The sequence below is a fragment of the Sarcophilus harrisii genome, chromosome 1, assembly GCF_902635505.1.
Source record: "Sarcophilus harrisii chromosome 1, mSarHar1.11, whole genome shotgun sequence".
In the NCBI taxonomy this organism is placed as follows: Eukaryota; Metazoa; Chordata; class Mammalia; order Dasyuromorphia; family Dasyuridae; genus Sarcophilus; species Sarcophilus harrisii.
Window position 1 is genome coordinate 642,361,546 of NC_045426.1, and position 18,213 is coordinate 642,379,758.

At 40.0% G+C, this 18,213-nt stretch overlaps 1 protein-coding gene across 1 annotated transcript in view; it reads left to right on the forward strand.

Annotated features, from left to right (window-relative positions):
• Positions 1–6,346: 6,346 nt before the first annotated feature.
• Positions 6,347–18,213, forward strand: part of TONSL (tonsoku like, DNA repair protein) — a 32,330-nt gene continuing 20,463 nt past the window's right edge. Inside the window, 10 exon segments of the mRNA XM_012541976.3 lie at positions 6,347–6,483; positions 8,532–8,627; positions 9,910–10,052; positions 10,978–11,161; positions 11,851–11,980; positions 13,267–13,438; positions 13,661–13,775; positions 14,443–14,588; positions 14,800–14,937; positions 14,939–14,953. Of these exon segments, the coding sequence (XP_012397430.2) occupies positions 6,459–6,483; positions 8,532–8,627; positions 9,910–10,052; positions 10,978–11,161; positions 11,851–11,980; positions 13,267–13,438; positions 13,661–13,775; positions 14,443–14,588; positions 14,800–14,937; positions 14,939–14,953 (1,164 nt within the window). The 5' untranslated portion in view covers positions 6,347–6,458.

Here is an 18,213-nt window from a genome sequence, read left to right on the forward strand (position 1 = left end):
TGCTTTGTCTGTGTTTCCTTAAAGGGGGTGGGGAGGAAATTGGGGCTCTTCTTCTTGCTAACATCTTCACTTCACTCAGGAAATGGTCCAGTCTTGCCTGGGTGGAATATTCATTTGAGACCCTCATTTTGTCTGTGACCCACAAAAGCTGAGAATATACTAATTTTGGTCTGGCTTTCCATAATTTTCATCATAACACAAGCATTTTTCACATTAAAATACTTGGTATGTCTATTTTGCAGATGATAAGAAAACAAGCCTATTAAAGTTAAGTAAATTGACTGTGGGTGGTTAGCTGAAGTTAAGACTAGAACCCAAATCAAAATTATAGAATCTCAGTTGGAAAGGACCTTAGAAGAGACCATTTAGGGGCAGCTAGGTGGCGCAGTGGACAGAGCACCAGCCCTGAAGTCAGGAGTTCAAATGTGGTCTCAGACACTTAACACTTCCTACTGTGTGACCCTGGGCAAGTCACTTAACCCCAATTACCTCAGCAAAATAAATAATATGAATCTCCTTTACATCATGGATACTTGCATATATATGTTTCACCTTACCAATAATCTATATAAAATCTGGATTCCAGGATTTGAACACTAAAATGCTTAAAGGTAATTGAATCGAACAGATCAGAGCATACATATTAACTTCTCCCTTCTCTAAACACTGTGCTTCTAGCAATTCAGCTTCACAATATATTAGCCGCCTTATATAGTTTGTGCATATTGAAGTTCCAAATCATTAGAACCCACCCAGTCTTGTATTTGAACATTTTATTTAACTAAAAGGAAATCCTCAAACTTTGTTGTTCTTAGCCAGTTAAAGTCCTTTTTCAGATTCCATTTTTATTGCCCAATATATCATCTATTCAATTATGTTCAGTAACATCATGTGCCTACTATATGTTAGGCACTGGGGATATAAATATCCAAAGGAGTCTCTGTCATCAGCCTACACTGTAAAGTGCTGAGGACTTTGGGGGAGTGAGCGTGGGCAGGATTTGTAGTTTTCTTAAATGTAGGGAGCTCTCTGCTGAAGAAAGTCCTATTGATACAGATATTTATTTCTTCTGTAAGTTAAACATCAACTTGCTAGGGACCTGGGAAAAGGGGGTAAGTTACTTACCTTGGTTATACGATGCTGGGCTCTGTATCTAGGTCATTGTGACTCCAAGACTAATATCCACTATACCAGGCTGGCTCTCCAAACAGTTAAGCAAAATATAATTAGAAGAAAAAGAGAACATTAAAAAATAGGGGGATCAAAGAGGACTTGTAGAAATGGATATCTGCTCTGAGGCTTTTGAGAGATATATTCTAAGCATATGAAGTAGCAAAAGCACAGAGTTGGGAGATGGGAACCAAGGGCTTAAGGAAGTTGAGCCCTCTTAAAACGTGAATTTGAAATATGAAAACTTAGGCCAGATCTGGACCATCATATTTCTCAGCTTTGGGTCATCTAAAACCTTTCAGTGACATCTCTTCAGTCAGTGACAAAAAACATCAACAAGAGAAACGAGAAAAAATAAAAACCCAACCTGGGAACTTCTACTAAAGACCTAACACATATCCATTTTTCTGCACATTGGTTTATCACTCCCTAGTACAATTTTGCTATGGGAGGGAAATAGTAGTGCTCAGTGAGTGTTGTAGACATGAGGTGTGTCTAGAACTAACTATAGGTATTTAAAAGCAAATAATATCATCCAATCAAAACAGCTTTTAAACAACTGAACCTCATTCTGGTTGAAACCTAAGAAATCTAGAGTTTGTTATTCAGGATAATTGTCCCTAACCATGACCATATTCAGCTGGCTGAGAAATCTTAAAAGATAGAAAGTTGATAAGCATTGAGAGACATCCCTCCTCTTACCTCCTTACTCCCAGATCCAAATGAAATAGTATCATATTGACCCTTGGAGACCAAAAGTCTCTTCTCCCTAGGACCTTATACTGTGTTTCAATTAGTAACTATACTCACTCTGCTGTGCTAACCCCTTATTAGTTACTTCCTTATATAAATGTCTGACTTGTAGCAATTTCAGGTTCCCTCAAAGAATAGTTATAAACCATAAACTTGAGAGTCTGGTACTTGTTGCAACAGTTATGAAGCTTATATTTTTCTCCATGTCGAACCTTTCTTACACTGTCTCCTTAAATATATAGAACAGAGCCAAAAATTGAAACCAGAAACTCCATAGAGGATCAAATAAGATGAATGTCATAAGATCAAGCATTCTGCTATTATTTTAATTGAAGCTTTTTTATTTTCAAAACATACGAGGATAATTTTTCACCATTGATCCTTGTAAAATCTTGTGTTCCAACTTCCCCCCTCTCCCTCCCACCCCTTCTCCTAGATGCCAAGTAATCCAATATATGTTATGTTAAACATGGCAAAAATATATGTAAATCCAATATAGGCATATGTGTTTATACAATTATATTGCTACACAAGAATCGGATCAAAGGGAAAAAATGAGAAAGAAAATTCAAGCAAACAACAAAAGAAGTGAAAATGCTATGTTGTGATTCATATTCAATTCCCACAGTCCTCTTCTCTGGGTGTAGATGGTTCTTATCATCACAAAATCATTGGAACTGGCCTGAATTGTCTCATTGTTGAGAAGAACCACGTCCATCAGAATTGACCATCATATAATCTTGCCGTTGCCTTGCACAATGAAATCCTGGTTCTGCTCATTTCACTTAGCATCAGTTCGTGTAACTCTTTCCAGGCCTCTCTAAAATCATCCTGCTGATTATTTCTGATGGAACAATAATATTCCATAACATTCATGTACCCTAATTTATCCAGCTAATTATATATTATGATATAACATCATTGACCAACCAGTTCTGTACCCACTTAACTATAACAATACTTTTATTGTTACTGGCCTCATGGTCTAGTTGTAAAGAAAACTTGTAGACTGGAGAGTGCTAACTAAATGCAATCATCCTGCCTCTCTAGCCTACAGTCTCAAAACATATTGGAAGTCAGTCAACTTCCTGATATCCAGAAATAGCTACAGCATTCTTATGATGTAATAAACCCATTTGAAAAAAAATCAGACCTGACCTAGCCATGGGATCATGAATACTTCTAGAAGCTACCTAGCTTCTAGCTATAAAGTTATTTTATAGATGATAAAACTCAAAAGATGGGTGGTTTGTCCAAGGTTATACAAGTAATAAGTTTCAGGGGTAGCACTTGAACTCAGGGCCTCTAATTCTAGAACCATTGCTCTTTCATATGCACCAATGTTTTCTTGATTAATCATAGATTTGATTTAGATGAAAACTTAGGTTTTCTTCATTTCTAGGTCTAAAATACTATGAACCCATGCTTGCTCCTAGCAATCATATCTTCTAAGATTATGATCTTCTAAGGTAAAATTAACATTTTATCTCAGCCTGTTTTAATAAGCTTATGTGGTAGGTTCCTACCTCCAAGAAGAAAGGACCATAACAATAGTAAGAAAAGATAGGAGAACCTTACAAATCAGACTGGGAATCCACAAGCCGAGGCAGTTCAGTGTTGAGGCAAACAGGACCTCACTGTGTACAATATCACATCTGATTTGAATTAGAATCATTAAAGAAAAGGTAATGTTCAGTATATACTAGGTAAGAAGGAAACCATTGTGAGTTTCTATCAATCCAGAATAAGCCTTTTCCTAAATGAAACCTTTCCTAATTCCACGGCTGCTAATGCTTCTTCCAAGAAAGTTGTCTGAGGGCAACTGATTTTAATTTTTGTAGTTGTACATAGTAGGCTCTTAATAGATTTAATTATCTTTCATTTGTACATTGAAAGAAGAGCTTGGTTAACCCAAGTCAATTTCTGATAAAGAGGGAGCAAAGTGAGAGGGGAAGGGGAGAAAGAGAATTTTAAGAATAAGCCTTCCTAGGGTCCCATACCTCTTCTGAGCTACTGCTCTGTTCTGGAAAGTAAAGAAAGAGGGTCAGTACCTGTTTATATTTTTCTCCATGTCGAACCTTTCTTACACTGTCTCCTTAAATATATAGAACAGAGCCAAGAATTGAAACCAGAAACTCCATAGAGGATCAAATAAGATGAATGTCATAAGATCAAGCATTCTGCTAACTATTATTTTAATTGAAGCTTTTTTATTTTCAAAACATACGAGGATAATTTTTCACCATTGATCCTTGTAAAATCTTGTGTTCCAACTTCCCCCCTCTCCCTCCCATCCCTTCTCCTAGATGCCAAGTAATCCAATATATGTTATGTTAAACATGGCAAAAATATATGTAAATCCAATATAGGCAAATGTGTTTATACAATTATATTGCTACACAAGAATCGGATCAAAAGGAAAAAATGAGAAAGAAAATTCAAGCAAACAACAAAAGAAGTGAAAATGCTATGTTGTGATTCATATTCAATTCCCTATTTTGATCTCATTTGAGACCTTTTTAAGTAAAAAAAAAAAAAAGCCTTATTAAATTTCCATTTTACAGGATCGTGCAGGGAGGCTCGGAGGTTTACCTATTTTGATCTCATTTGAGACCTTTTTAAGTAAAAAAAAAAAAAAAAAAAAAAAAAAAAGCCTTATTAAATTTCCATTTTACAGGATCGTGCAGGGAGGCTCAGAGGTTTACCTAAAGTGTTCTAACAAATATATCCATTAGCTGTAAGGGCATCTAATGAGGGGATTAATCAATGGGATGGTTTATAATGACTAGTTTCTACTTTTAGGGAGCTCCATTATATAATTTGTCCAAGGGACACCTTATGAATATTTGCTGAGTAACTTCCACTCATGGCCCTAAAGGAACCTCTGAATCTTGTGGGAAGAATTCTTCCAATCAGTGTTTTTGGAAATAAGAGTATCCCTTCATCTCCCCTTCCATTGAAAAACAGGCGGGGAACAGGGAGCTTAGGGGCAACCTTACCATTTAAGTTCTTTAAGGCTTGCAAAGTGTTTTATTATTTATTTCATTTGATCCTCACAACCATCCTGTTGAGGTAGGTGCTGTTATAGCCATTTTATAGATGGGGAAACTTAGGCAGAAAGAGGTTCAATAAATTGCCCAGGATCCCGTAGCTAGTAGGAAAACAAGATTTGAATTCCAAGTCTAGGATTCTTTTAGACCATGGGCCGATTTGATGATAACAATAGCTAACATTTATCATGCACCTACTATGTGCCAGAGGGCAGCTAGGTGGTTACACTGGATAGAGTGCCAGGCTTGGATTCTGGAAGATACTGTGTGATCTTAGGCAAGTCACTTAACCCCATTTTGCCCCAGTTTCCTCATTTGTAAAATCAGCTGGAGAAAGAAATAACAAACCATTCCAGTATCTCTGCCAAGAAAACCTCAAATGAGGTCACAAAGAGCCTTACAGGACTGAACAGTGACACTATTTGCCAGGCACTATGCTAAGTGTTTCACAATCTAATTCATTTGAGCCTCACAAAAACTCTTGAGAGGTAGAGGATAGTGTTATTTTCATGTGAGGAAACTGAGGCACGCAGTCCTTCAGTGACTTGCTCAGGGTCACACAGCCAGCAGGCGTCTGAGGCTGGAGCTGAACACTTGTCTTTCTGAATCGAGGCCCCCCCAAATGCTGTGCCACCTACCTGCTTTAGGGGTCAGGAGACCCAGATTCTTTTAATAAAAATATTTGTATCTTTTGTTTTTATGTCACTTTTAGTTTTATTCCACAACCCTAAAGCTCTAAATTATAACCAAGAATATTAGAAAAAAACAGCAAAACGAAACCCATCAAACACACCTACGGTCCTCCACCTCTGCCGATCGGGGGAGAACTGCTTGCTCCTAACCCCCAAGCCTGGGGAGCCAGCTCCCTGCCGAGCCCTCTCTGAACCGCTTCCCTCTCTATTCTGAGGAGTATGCCCTCCTCTCACTATGAACTCCCACGAGACTAAGAGCTGGCCTGTTTGAGCTGGGGCTCAGAATTATATTCCTAGAAATCGGATTGGATTTCCCGATAGTTGAGCAGCGCACTCTACAATATTCAGTGCACTTTATTTCTCCCTGCTTTGAGTACAATTTCTACCGTGACTTTAGATTCTCCCAATTCGGACTACAATCCCCAGAATGCACTGTGATTTTTTTTTTTCACGGGTTTCAGATGGTTCCCGGTACGCTTTGCGATTCACCCGGGGCCGAATACCATTCCCAGAATGTCTTGGGGCCGCCTCCTCCGGGACTTTGGGACTGGGAGGCGGAGCTTGGAGCTGACAGACGCAGTGTGTGGGAGTCGCCTCGCCGGTCAGACTCCACTTAGAATCTCGCTGTGAGGGGGTGGGGGGCTGCGAACCAATGGCGAAGCTGCGCGCGCGCACGGAGGCGTGGCCGCTACTTGAGCGCGGGAAGCTACTGGTAGGGCGGAAGCTTAGGTGCTATGTTGCCGCTGCCGCCGCTGGTGCAGCTCCTTGGACCCGCTCTCGGAGAGATTGGGACATGAGCGAGGAACGAGAGATTCGCCGTGAGTGAATGGGAGTGGGCCAGGGTCGGGGCGGGGGCCTTCGAGACATCATCTTCCCGTTCCGGTCATTCTCCTGCCCCTCGGATCTTCCTCCTCTGGCCCCTCTTCCCCTTCCCACCAAGTCTTCCCTCCCTAGGCCCCCTCAGACTTTCCTTCCCGTTCCCCTCCTCCCTTCCTCCGTCAGTCCCCACCCTCTTGCCCCTCCCCCACTCATTTCCCCCTTGCTCCAACCCCCTCACTTTCTAGCTCCCTTCCGATCCTCTCCCCTCCACTCATTTCTCATGTTTCTTTTGGCCTTATCCTGCCTACTAACCCCCCACTTTCTCGTCCATGTACCCCATTCCTCTTGTGACCTACTCCCTCAATTTCCCTTCTCATCTCACCTCCGTGTCCCGTATCCACTTAGATCTTCTATTTCTTCCCCTCGTGCCCCCCCCCCTCCGTCGTGCCGTGGGCGGGGGTGTCCCCTGACGCCTTCCCCAGGATGCTCACTCCTGGACCGTGTCCTTCCAGCAGAACCTCATTCCCCATGTTCCCTCCGAGTCTCCAACATTCCTCTCATGGCTCCTGATGGCCCTCGCAGACTGTCACCATCCTGACATCCCCTCTGGCTTCTCCACCCTTCCAGTAGGACGGATCTCCTGTGTCCGGGCTCCTTCAAACACCTAATTCCTCCCTTCATTTATTGGGATAAGACACCAGCCCTGTCAGGGCAATACATAATATAGCATGAAAAATGCAATACAAATACAAAGTATTGCATGAGTGTTATATAATGTGCATAGTGCTTCCAGAAGAACTGGTTTTAATTCCTCCTTTAATGTTGTGTGACCCTTGACAAGATGCTACTTCTGAGCCCGGTTCCCCAATTGTAAAATGGGTCTAACAGTACTTGTTTTTTACCTAATTAAAAGGGTTCTTATGATTATAAAATGAGAAAATAGGCATGTGATACTTTGCAAATCTTGAAGTACATAAATGCTACTTATTATTATTTTTAATCATTGTATCTTTTTTCTTTTCACCATCGCCCTCTTATAGAGGAATCTCTTATAGCAAAGAATAAGAGGGAAAAACAACAGTTAAGGAAAACTAATCACATCAAAAAAGTTTGATATATAACTTCTCTTACTAATAGCTCTCATCTCCATACAGAAAGAGGAAAGATGCCTCCTCATATCTTCTTTGTACCGAATTTGTTTATTTCTGTTTCATAGCATTCACTTTCAGTTGTTTTGTTAGTTTTCCATTTATTAAGCTGTTGTGTGGGTTCCAAGAGGGAATTTCATTACCGATCCAGTGTATTAGGAAGCCTTCTTGGAAGAAGTGACTGTTGAGGTGATTGGAATTAGAAGTAAAGAGTGATGGAAGGACCTTCCAGTATGAGCAAAACCCGGGGGCAAAAGGAAAGCATGTCACATGGTTTTTCATTTATTAACACCCTACTGTGTGCAGAGCATTGTGCTAAGAGGAACAAAGTTTAAGTAAGATGTGGCCCTGGCCTATGTAGACCTCACAATCTATTAGGGGGATGACATACAAACAAATAATTATAAAGCATTTTAGGTTTTAAATTCATTTTTCTGAAGTACAAAATACTGTGTAAGATCTGAATGGGGGATGGTCAGCCCAACCTCTTCCACTCCATCCCCAGTCTTCCCTCCTAAACAGTGAAGGCCTCCTATCTCCTAACTCTGAACTGGAGCAGGGGCTTTTTGGGGCCACTTTACCTTCCACTAGTAGCACCAACATTCTTCTGTAATAATAATAGCTAGCATTTATATAGTGCTTTAAAGTTTACAAAATGCTTTACAAATACTCTTGTTTTATCCTCACAATAAACCTGGGATGGAGGTGCTGTTATTTTCTGTTTTACAAGTAATCAAACTGAGACAAACAAGTGAGTGACTTGCCCAGAGTCACATGACTATTAACTGTCTGAGACTGAATTTGAACTTAGGTCTTCCTGATTCAACCCAGTGCTCTCTCCACAGAGCCACCTAGCTCCAGATAGGGTATCCTTTGAGGCTTTCAATACTTTCCCCCAGAATTAAAGAAGGCCAAGGCTAAGGCCCAGAAGAATGGACAGCTGAAGGAGGAAGCTGTGCTCTGCAATCAGTTGGGGGAGATTTTGGCTAGTCATGGTAAGTATTGCTTTAGACAGAAGTCATCAACTATAAGCAAGGGGGTGGAGCATTATATTTTGAATTCTTAGACTTTCCCTTTTTACCAAGTGGAGAGGCAGAACTGGATGACCTCTCTTCAGCTGTGGTATATCTGAATTCCTTCTACAGACATCCTGGGTGTATGAGGGAAAATAGACACATTTTTTAACTCTGGCTCTGAGACTCCTTGAAGTTTCAAGCTGGCAATTTTGGTATAGGTTCGATATAGGTTGAGAATCAGGGAATCAGTGCTGACTTTCTTAGTCAACTCTTAGTATTGGACTTAGAGTCCAGTACACAGTGGTGGGTAGAATCACAGTGTTGGAAAGGGTCTTGGAGGTGATTCAAGGCAACTGTTGCTTAGGCAGTAATTCCCTTTACAATTACCTAGACAAGTAGATATTCAGCTCCTGTTTGAATACCTTCAGTGACAGGGAACTCACTACTTCATGAAGGTTGGATGGGTCTAATTGTTAGAAAAGGAAAAAAAGAAGATTGATTCCATGAATGGTTAGGAGACATAGCCTACCCTCATAGAGGTATGGGTCTAATGGGAGAGTTATCCCATAAACTTGGGGTATTCCTTGAGGATGATAGCCCTATCTTTAGAGATTCAGTGGTCTAAGTTAGAGAGAGAATCAGGCCGTAAACAGAATAAGTAGCTATTTCATACAGTAATTATAATGGTCCATCGAATGAGGAAGAGCCAGGTATTGGGTTGGTGACTTGCTCTAGTGCTTCCTGGAGGAGGTGGCAATGAGATGATAAACTGTGATATAGAAGAAAGGAAAGGCAGGGAATAAGGAACAAGAAGAAGTGGACATTTAGCCCAGTGAGCAGATTTAAAGTAAGAGAATAAGGATCATTGGTGGAGCCCCTAGATAAAGATAATGTTAGGGAAGAACTTGGTAGAACAGACCAATTAGGAGTTTTTGTCTGTTAATATTTGGTCTACACCCTAAAAGATCGATTATGACTATGAAAGTGCTATAATTAGGCAACAATTCTCCCTGTTGTGTACTTAATCTTCGGGGGGGGGGGGGGGGAGGGGGGGGGGAGGGAGACTAGAGAAAGGTGATGGCCAGACCTAAGGAGAAGGGAACCCATGTGAGATGTAGCCCTGCTTCCTGAACATCACAAGGTCAAATGGATAGGACATTACCCATGACTACAAACAGTAGCTGCCCTTTTGTGAATATCTTACCTCCTTTCTGTCACCCCAGCTTGACAATGGCTCTCCTTTTTCCCTGGATTGATCCAGGCAGTTACAGGGAAGCACTGGCTGAGCATCAACAGGAGCTTCATCTTCTGGAAATCACTGGGGATGTGTTGGGATGTGCTGTGGCCCATCGAAAGATTGGTGAGCGGCTGGCAGAGCTGGAGGATTACACATCTGCCCTGAAGGTATGGTGGGAGCCCCTTGATGAGAGACTAATAGAAAGCAAGAAGCTATCCCTTGTCTCCCTCTCTTCCCTGCCTCCCAACTCTCCTTAACAGAGTTTAGTGTCATATAGGTAGCTACTCCTTATTCTTGGAAAGTGCTTAGAAGGAGACAAAGAGATCTATGAATTTGCTTTTGGGAAGTAGCTGTGCCTTCCCCCACAAGGAGGAAATCATTAACTTGTCCATAACATGAGTTGGGCCAGTAATCACTGATTAGCTTTCTAATGTATGCAGAGCATTAGATCTGCCTGTACTATATATTTAGAATCAGAAGGGCCTTGAGTCATTCAGTCCAATTTGAGACCTAGAGAAAGGAAGTAACTTGCTCAAGTTTATATAGTAAGTTATTAAAATTGGGACTCCTTGGTCTAGCATACCTTCCCCTGTAGTAGGCAGTGAAGCAACCTTTCTTGGTCTTTTATTTTTTATCTTTCTCACATATTATATAATAATGAGATACTAATGTAGGGCCTTTTAAAAAATCTTCACTCTGTTGTTAAGAGTCATTGAGGCTACCAGAATAAACTGAACTTTTCTTTCATAGAAGGAAAGGGAACCCATGTGAGATGTAGCCCTGCTTCCTGAACATCACAAGGTCAAATGGATAGGACATTATCCTTGACTACAAACAGTAGCTGCCCTTTTGTGAATATCTTATCTCCTTTCTGTCACCCCCAGCTTGACAATGGCTCATAGAAAGTACTCAAATAAATACTTGTTGACTTGAATAAGGTTTCCAGAAGGGGGAAGGAAATTGTGGGAATTGAAGGATTTGTCACCTTTTATTGCTAAATATTTTTTATTTAGGGAGATGTAAATCTGATTGGTGGCTCTTTGTGTATATGTGTGTGACAATTTACAATTTATTGTCTCACTTTATCTCTAGCACCAGCATCGTCATCTAGAGCTGGCACAGTCTTTGTCCAGCTACATTGAACAGCAGAGGGCCTGGGCAACCATTGGCCGAACATATCTGGCCAGCTATGATCACAGCCAATCGGTTGATGCACTCCTCCAAGCACAGACTGCCTTTGAGAAGAGTTTGGCAATAGTGGATGAGAAGTTAGAGGGTGAGTTTCCCTGAGAATAGCAAAGGAAGGGGAGGGCTACCTTTTGCTCCAAGGGTAGGGATCAAAATAACAAGAACACCTGTTTATCCATCATTCAGCTTTCCAAGATGGAAGGCAAAGGAAATGCTTTAGGATTTTGATCTGTTTTCTATCTGTGAACCAGGGGTGATGTCACTCTCCTTAGTTCGGTGAGATTTCTCAGCATTCTCAGAATGATCTATTTCCCAGTTTCTAGATACTTGGCTTTGGAAGGATAGTTGTTTCCTTCTCCACTTGAATCAGGAAGAAATTTCCATTTTCCAAGTGAGAAATAAGAGCCTTATACAAAATCCTTGGAAGTTATGATTAAAAAAACATAGATATGACCTCTGCTGTCAGTGAACCCAAGGAGTCCCTTGTCTGATGGGAGAAATTTGTGGAGTCTTTCTTCTAAGAAAGGAAACATAGTCCTACTTTCCATCAAATGCAAATGGAATTTAAAAAATTTCCAGAGCCTTGGTTTTTTTGTTTGTTTGTTTGTTTTTGGGGGCGGGGGCAAGGATAATACCAGTGAGCTCAATGGTGAAAGTGTGTTGAGGAAAGGGAGTAAGGATCTTACTGGATGTTTGAAAAATGGGCAGGGTAAATTGGGGACTTTGGGAGGAGAATGAACAGAGCCATTGAAGTCTGAGTTGGGGGATTTCTTTTAGGAATCCTGACACAGCAGGAACTGAGTGAGATGAGGACCCGTCTCTACCTCAACTTGGGCCTTACCTTTGATAGTCTGAAGCAGCCAGCCCTGTGTAGTGACTATATCAAGAAGAGCATCTTTCTTTCCGAGTAAGCCTCTTACCCCTAGGGTCCCTTCTGCCAGCCCAACCTTGGGAATTAAGTACTAACAGTGAATCCCAACAGGTTGGGACAGTTGGGGGATTGTTTCTTTGGGAGGGGATTTGTTGATTCTTAATAAAAAGTTGTATTTCCTGCCCCAGGAAGGCAGGTCAGTGAAACAGGTCTGACGGTCCTTGCCCTAAAGGAGCTCCAGTTTGATGAAGATAGACCTGGCTCCTGATGAGATAGACCAAGGCTCTGCCTTGAAGAAGAAATCAGGATATATATACACACACAAATAGAAAAAAAGCACCTTTTGTGAAGCAGTTTATTTCAAGAAACATCATTTGTTACATTCAGGGCATTGTACCAGGCATTAGGGAAGACAGGGTTTAGGTAAGATTTTTAAATTAGGAGAATAAAGTACAAATGTTGAGAACTATATTACGTTGTATTGCATGAACAAAGTATGATGTAAGGTCTAAGAGAGAAGATTGTTACTGATGGCCAAGTGTTACCTTACTAGAAAAGGTAGTATTTAAGCTGGGCTTTAAAGGAAAGATAGGAATTCAGTGAGTAAAGAACTGGAGGACTCGTGGCTGTATTATAAGAAGATACAAGTTTTCAGATATGGCCAATATCTGAATTAATTTTGTTTGAATATACTTATTTATTAGAAGGAATGGTTTTCTATTCAAGGGGATGAGGGGAGTTTATGGATAATGAGTCAAAAAAAAGTGAAATGGGAAAAAACATCAATAAAACAAAAAGTAGAAAGATGTTATGAAGGGAACACTGGTAAGCGGGGCAATTTTGTTACTATTCATTGTCTCTAATATATATGTCAGTCAATAAACATTTCTTAAGTGCTGGCTGTGTTCCTGGCATTATGCTGTACATTAAAGATAGAAAGAAAGGCAGATGACAGTTCTGGCCTCTGGGGAACTCATAATCTAAAAAAAAAAGACAAAAATCCCCAAAATACTATACATAATAGAAGTTCACCATTTCATATATAGTCCTTATTTTCCATTCTTTGTATTCTGAGAGGTTTGTGTTCAGTGTTTTATAAGTCCATAATTTACAAAGGAAATTCTTTTTTGTAGGAAGGGAAACAGCATGAGCAGAGTCCTACAGGCAGAAAAGTCCAGAGTGCATTGGAATAGAGTAGTCCAAGTTTTATGGAGTATAGAGTGTGGCCATACTGCAGCTTCCTTGTTTGGTTTGAGCTGTGGAGGGTTGAACAGAGCAGGAAGATTTTTTGAGTGCCTTTGAGTCTCTCTTTTTCATTGTAGGCAGAATCACCTAAATGAGGATCTTTTTCGGGCTCGCTACAATCTGGGCACTATTCACTGGCGGGATGGGCAGCATTCAAAGGCCATGCGCTGCCTGGAGGGAGCACGGGAATGTGCCCGAATCATGAAGAGGAAGTTCATGGAAAGCGAGTGCTGTGTTGTTGTTGCCCAGGTAATCAACACTGTCTTAGATCCCATTCTGCTTCAGTCCATGGTCTGATGTCTGTGGGTATTATGTCTTTCTGAGGCCATAGGGACAGGTTAGTTGCTCTGTCCCCATGGTTTCTCTTAGGGATATTCCCCATGGTTTCTCTTAGGGATACTTCAGAAGTTTGGGAAGGGAAAGATACTGACTAGGTCAAGGATTTAAACATTTTTTTCCTTTATTCTTCAGATTCTCCAGGACCTGGGGGATTTTGTGGCTGCTAAGCGGGCCCTAAAGAAGGCCTATAGGTTAGGCTCCCAGCAGCCCAAGCAGCGACACACGATCTGCAGAAACCTCAAGTACGGTGAGGCTTGAATTGGATTGCTTCCAAGGGTACTGGGCTGGTCCCCTTTCTTCCCCTTCTGATTTCTTTCCTGGTAATATACTATATTAGAGAAAATATCTTGGGAATCAAGGTCCTAATCCTAGCTCTCACTAACTTCCTAGAAAAGCATCATAGTGTAGTGGAAAGAGCACTGTACAAGGAATCAAGCCATGATTCTAATAAAATGAATATGATAATTGCTTTGTCTACCTTCAAGATAGTGGATGTGAAAGCACTGTGTAAAGGGATGTTGTTGCTGTGTCACCCTTCCTTAAGGGGGCAGTATTGTGTAATGGAATGAGCTCTTTGAGATTTGAAATTTTGCTTTTGGTCCTGATTCTTCCATTGACTAGCTGTAGGAATTTGGCTGGGTCTTTTTTTCCTAAGTCAGTTAACTTGTCTCCAAAATGGGGACAATAATAACCCCACAACCTGTATTTCACAGGGTTGTTGTGACAAAAATGTTTAAGGAACTATATCAATGACAGCTTTTTTTTCCTCCTGTAAAATAAAAACAATAATATTTTTACAAGTAGCCCACAGGATTGTTGTAGTAGCAGATAAGAAAATTTTGAAAAATATGAGCCCTTATTATAATTATAATGTCTCCCTTTCTGGGTTCCTTCTCCTCCCTATATCTGAGCAGTGGTAAAAGTGGTGAGTCTGCAGCAAAGGCTGGAGAGGCCAAGGCCAATTGACCTGCATGAAGCTCTGGGCATCTGTGAGCAGCTTGGGGACCTGTTCTCCAAATCTGGAGACTTCCCCAAAGCAGCTAGAGGCCTACAGAAACAGGTAAAAGTAGTGCCTTTTACTGCAGGATTTGAGAGTACATTTCTTTTTGAGGAGCTGGACTTTCTTTAAAAGTTTTCCAAGATGTAGCAGGTGGGAGATTGAACAGAGTTGTGTTGAAGAATAGTCCAAGGCTAAGAAAAGTCAGAAAAGATTTGGAAAGGTGTGGATGAAGGATCAGAAGGACCTCCTTATTGTGGCTGTTCCCACTTAGTTGCAGTTTGCCAAATCTGTGAAGATACCAAACCAGGAGTTGGCTGTCATTCACGTCTCACTGGCTGCCACCTTTGGGGACTTGAAGAACTACAGTTGGGCTGTGGAGCACTATGAGGAAGAACTGAGAGTTCTGGAGGGGCAACCCACTAGAGGTAAACTATTCCTGTCTCTTCAGATTTGATTCTTTGTTTTCCTTCCCTTTCCCAAGGTACCTCCTCCTTTTTTTTTTTTTTTTTTTTTAATAGCCTTTTATTTACAGGATATATACATGGTAACTTTACAGCATTAACAATTGCCAAACCTCTTGTTCCAATTTTCAACTCTTACCCCCCCACCTCCCTAAATGGCAGGATGACCAGTAGATGTTAAATATATTAAATATAACTTAGATACACAATAAGTATACATGACCAAAAACATTATTTTGCTGTACAAAAGAATCAGACTCTGAATTATTGTACAATTAGACTTGTGAAGGAAATCAAAAATGCAGGTGTGCATAAATATAGGGATTAGGAATTCAATGTAATGGTTTTAGTCATCTCCCAGAGTTCTTTTCTGGGTATAGCTAGTTCAGTTCATTACTGCTCCATTAGAAATGATTTGGTTGATCTACGTTGCTGAGGATGGCCTGATCCATCAGAACTGGTCATCATCTAGTATTGTTGTTGAAGTATATAATGATCTCCTGGTCCTGCTCATTTCACTCAGCATCAGTTCGTGTAAGTCTCCCCAGGCCTTTCTGAAATCATCCTGTTGGTCATTTCTTACAGAACATGTATATTCCATAATTTTCATATACCACAATTTATTCAGCCATTCTCAACTGATGGACATCCATTCAGTTTCAGTTTCTAACCACTACAAAAGGGCTACCACAAACATTACGTGCACATACAGGTCCCTTTCCCTTCTTTATAATCTCTTTGGGATATAATCCCAGTAGTAACACTGCTGGATCAAAGGGTATGCACAGTTTGATAACTTTTGAGCATAGTTCCAAACTACTCTCCAAAATGGTTGGATTCGTTCACAACTCCACCAAAAATGCGTCAATGTCCCAGTTTTCCCACATCCCCTCCAACAATCATCATTATTTTTTCCTGTCATCTTAGCCAATCTGACAGGTGTGTAGTGGTATCTTAGAGTTGTCTTAATTTGCATTTCTCTGATTAATAAAGGTACCTCCTCCTTTTACTGATTTTGATTGATTCCATTGTGTCTCATCTCTCCAACATTTGATCCATGTGTGATTGGTCTTATACTTGGCTACATGTTCTTTCGTGTATTTTTTTTTTCTAAACAAGGTCATATCCTTCTCTTCCCCACCGTCCCCTTAACCCCAACCAAGAAGTCCTCAAAAACAAGTCAAGTCAAAAAATATTTATTAACACAGTCTTCATATTTATAGTATACCTAATACTATGATAAGTTTGTCTCTTTCATTATACCAGAAAGTATTTTCAGGGTAGAGGCAGAGTCTTTTGTTTTCTTGTATCTATCAGTAATTTCAGTATTAGGAGCATAAAGGAAACCACAAATTTCCCTGACCTCATTAAGCTTACATTCTAATGAGAGAACACATATGTATTATATAAAGCGCATATGCATATAGGTATGTTTATGCAAGCTTAGGTATTAGCATTAAAGCATAAAACAACACTAAGATTAGAAAACCACATATATTATGTGTGTGTATAGGTGTGTATATAAAAGAGCTCTGCTACAGATAACTCAGTGGATAGAGTGTTTGACATGAAGTCAGAAAGACCTGACTTCAAATATGAGTCTCAGACACTCACTGGCTATGTGACAGAGAGATCCTTAACCTCTCTTGGCCTAATGTGTTGTAGAAGGAAATAGAAATTCTACTTCAGTGTCTTTGCCAAGAAACCCCTTACAGAATCACAAAGACTTAGACATGACTGAACTATGTATGTATGTGTACACATGTGTACACATGCTATGTATATATACATACATAGTAAATATAAAAGTAATTTGAGGGATAGTAGCAGCTGGGGAAGTAGACATTTGCACATCAAGTGCTTTTATGTAGGTGATAAATTTTGAGCTAAGCTTTGAAGAGCTACATATTCTAAGAGGTGAAGGTAAATATAGTACATTCCAGGTTGGGGAGACAGTTTGTCCACAGGCATGGAAATGGGAGGTGAAATGTCATATATGGAAATGGCAAATAGACCAGTTTCCTTTGAGCATTACATTTTGTGAAGGAGAATGATATTAATGACATGAGTGAAAAGCTTAAAAGATAAGAATCTGGTTAGTTACTGGCCAATTTATTAATTAGGTTAGCAAATAATAAATTGATTGTCAGTAGTCTCTCTCAATAACCAGACAGATTATATTAGATTACTGAAAAGTTTAGAAAAATGGGCACAATTGAGAGGTGAGTGTCAGTCCTGATTGGTGAACTATCAGTGAAGAAGTGGACATATTTATGAGGAAGTGGGCCAAAAGTCTTCAGGCTCATCCTGCTAAGAACTTGACTTGATCTTGAGACTCATTCTCCAGCAGTCTCTTGAGACTTGTTTCTAGATAAAGGCATCCATCTTTGCCCAGACCAGTTAAGTTCAATAGTAGTGGATTTCAAGGGTCAGTCTAATACTTTTTAGGACCAGAAATTTGCCTAGATTAGATTCTCTTTACATTTTAATCAGAAGTATTTTAATTTATATAGTAAGTTATATGTTATTGTATAATAAATAAAAAATTGTTATATAAATGTAAAAAATTACAATTAAAATAATAAACAATCAGAAATAAGCTCTCTTAGTTGGGGGGGATCCCACCCAAAATTGAGAAGAATGTTCCTGAAGGGTTAGATTAATGAATTGTTCAGCACAGTCCTTCAGAGACTAACTTGACCTGCAAAGACTGGGCTTTGAATGAGGAAGTAAAAGAGAAACCCTGGGACCCAGCATTAATAATTTGTTATTAATAAATAACTTCTCCCAGTAATCCCGGAAATAATATATAATTGTCTCTTTGGAGAGGGGGGTAGCATTTTTCACCAAGGGTCCTTTAAAATTTTTGTGGATCATTCTTTGATCAGACTAGCGAAGGCTTTTATAGTTGATCATCCGTATAATATTCCTTTTACTATATACAATATTCTCCCAGTTCTGCTTACTTTACTCTGCATCATTTCATATTGCAGCAGGTCAGCAAAGAGGTTAGAGCTAGACAATGAAATCTGAAAATTATCAACATAGCAGAGGATATAACAAAAAAAATCAGATTTTTTCTGAAATAATTCTATTTATCATTTTCTTATAGCATAATAGTATTCCATTACAATCATAAACCACAACTTGTTCAACCATTCCCCAATTGATGGGAATCTCTTCAGTTGCAATTTTTATTATCAACATAGGAGAAGATTTGACAA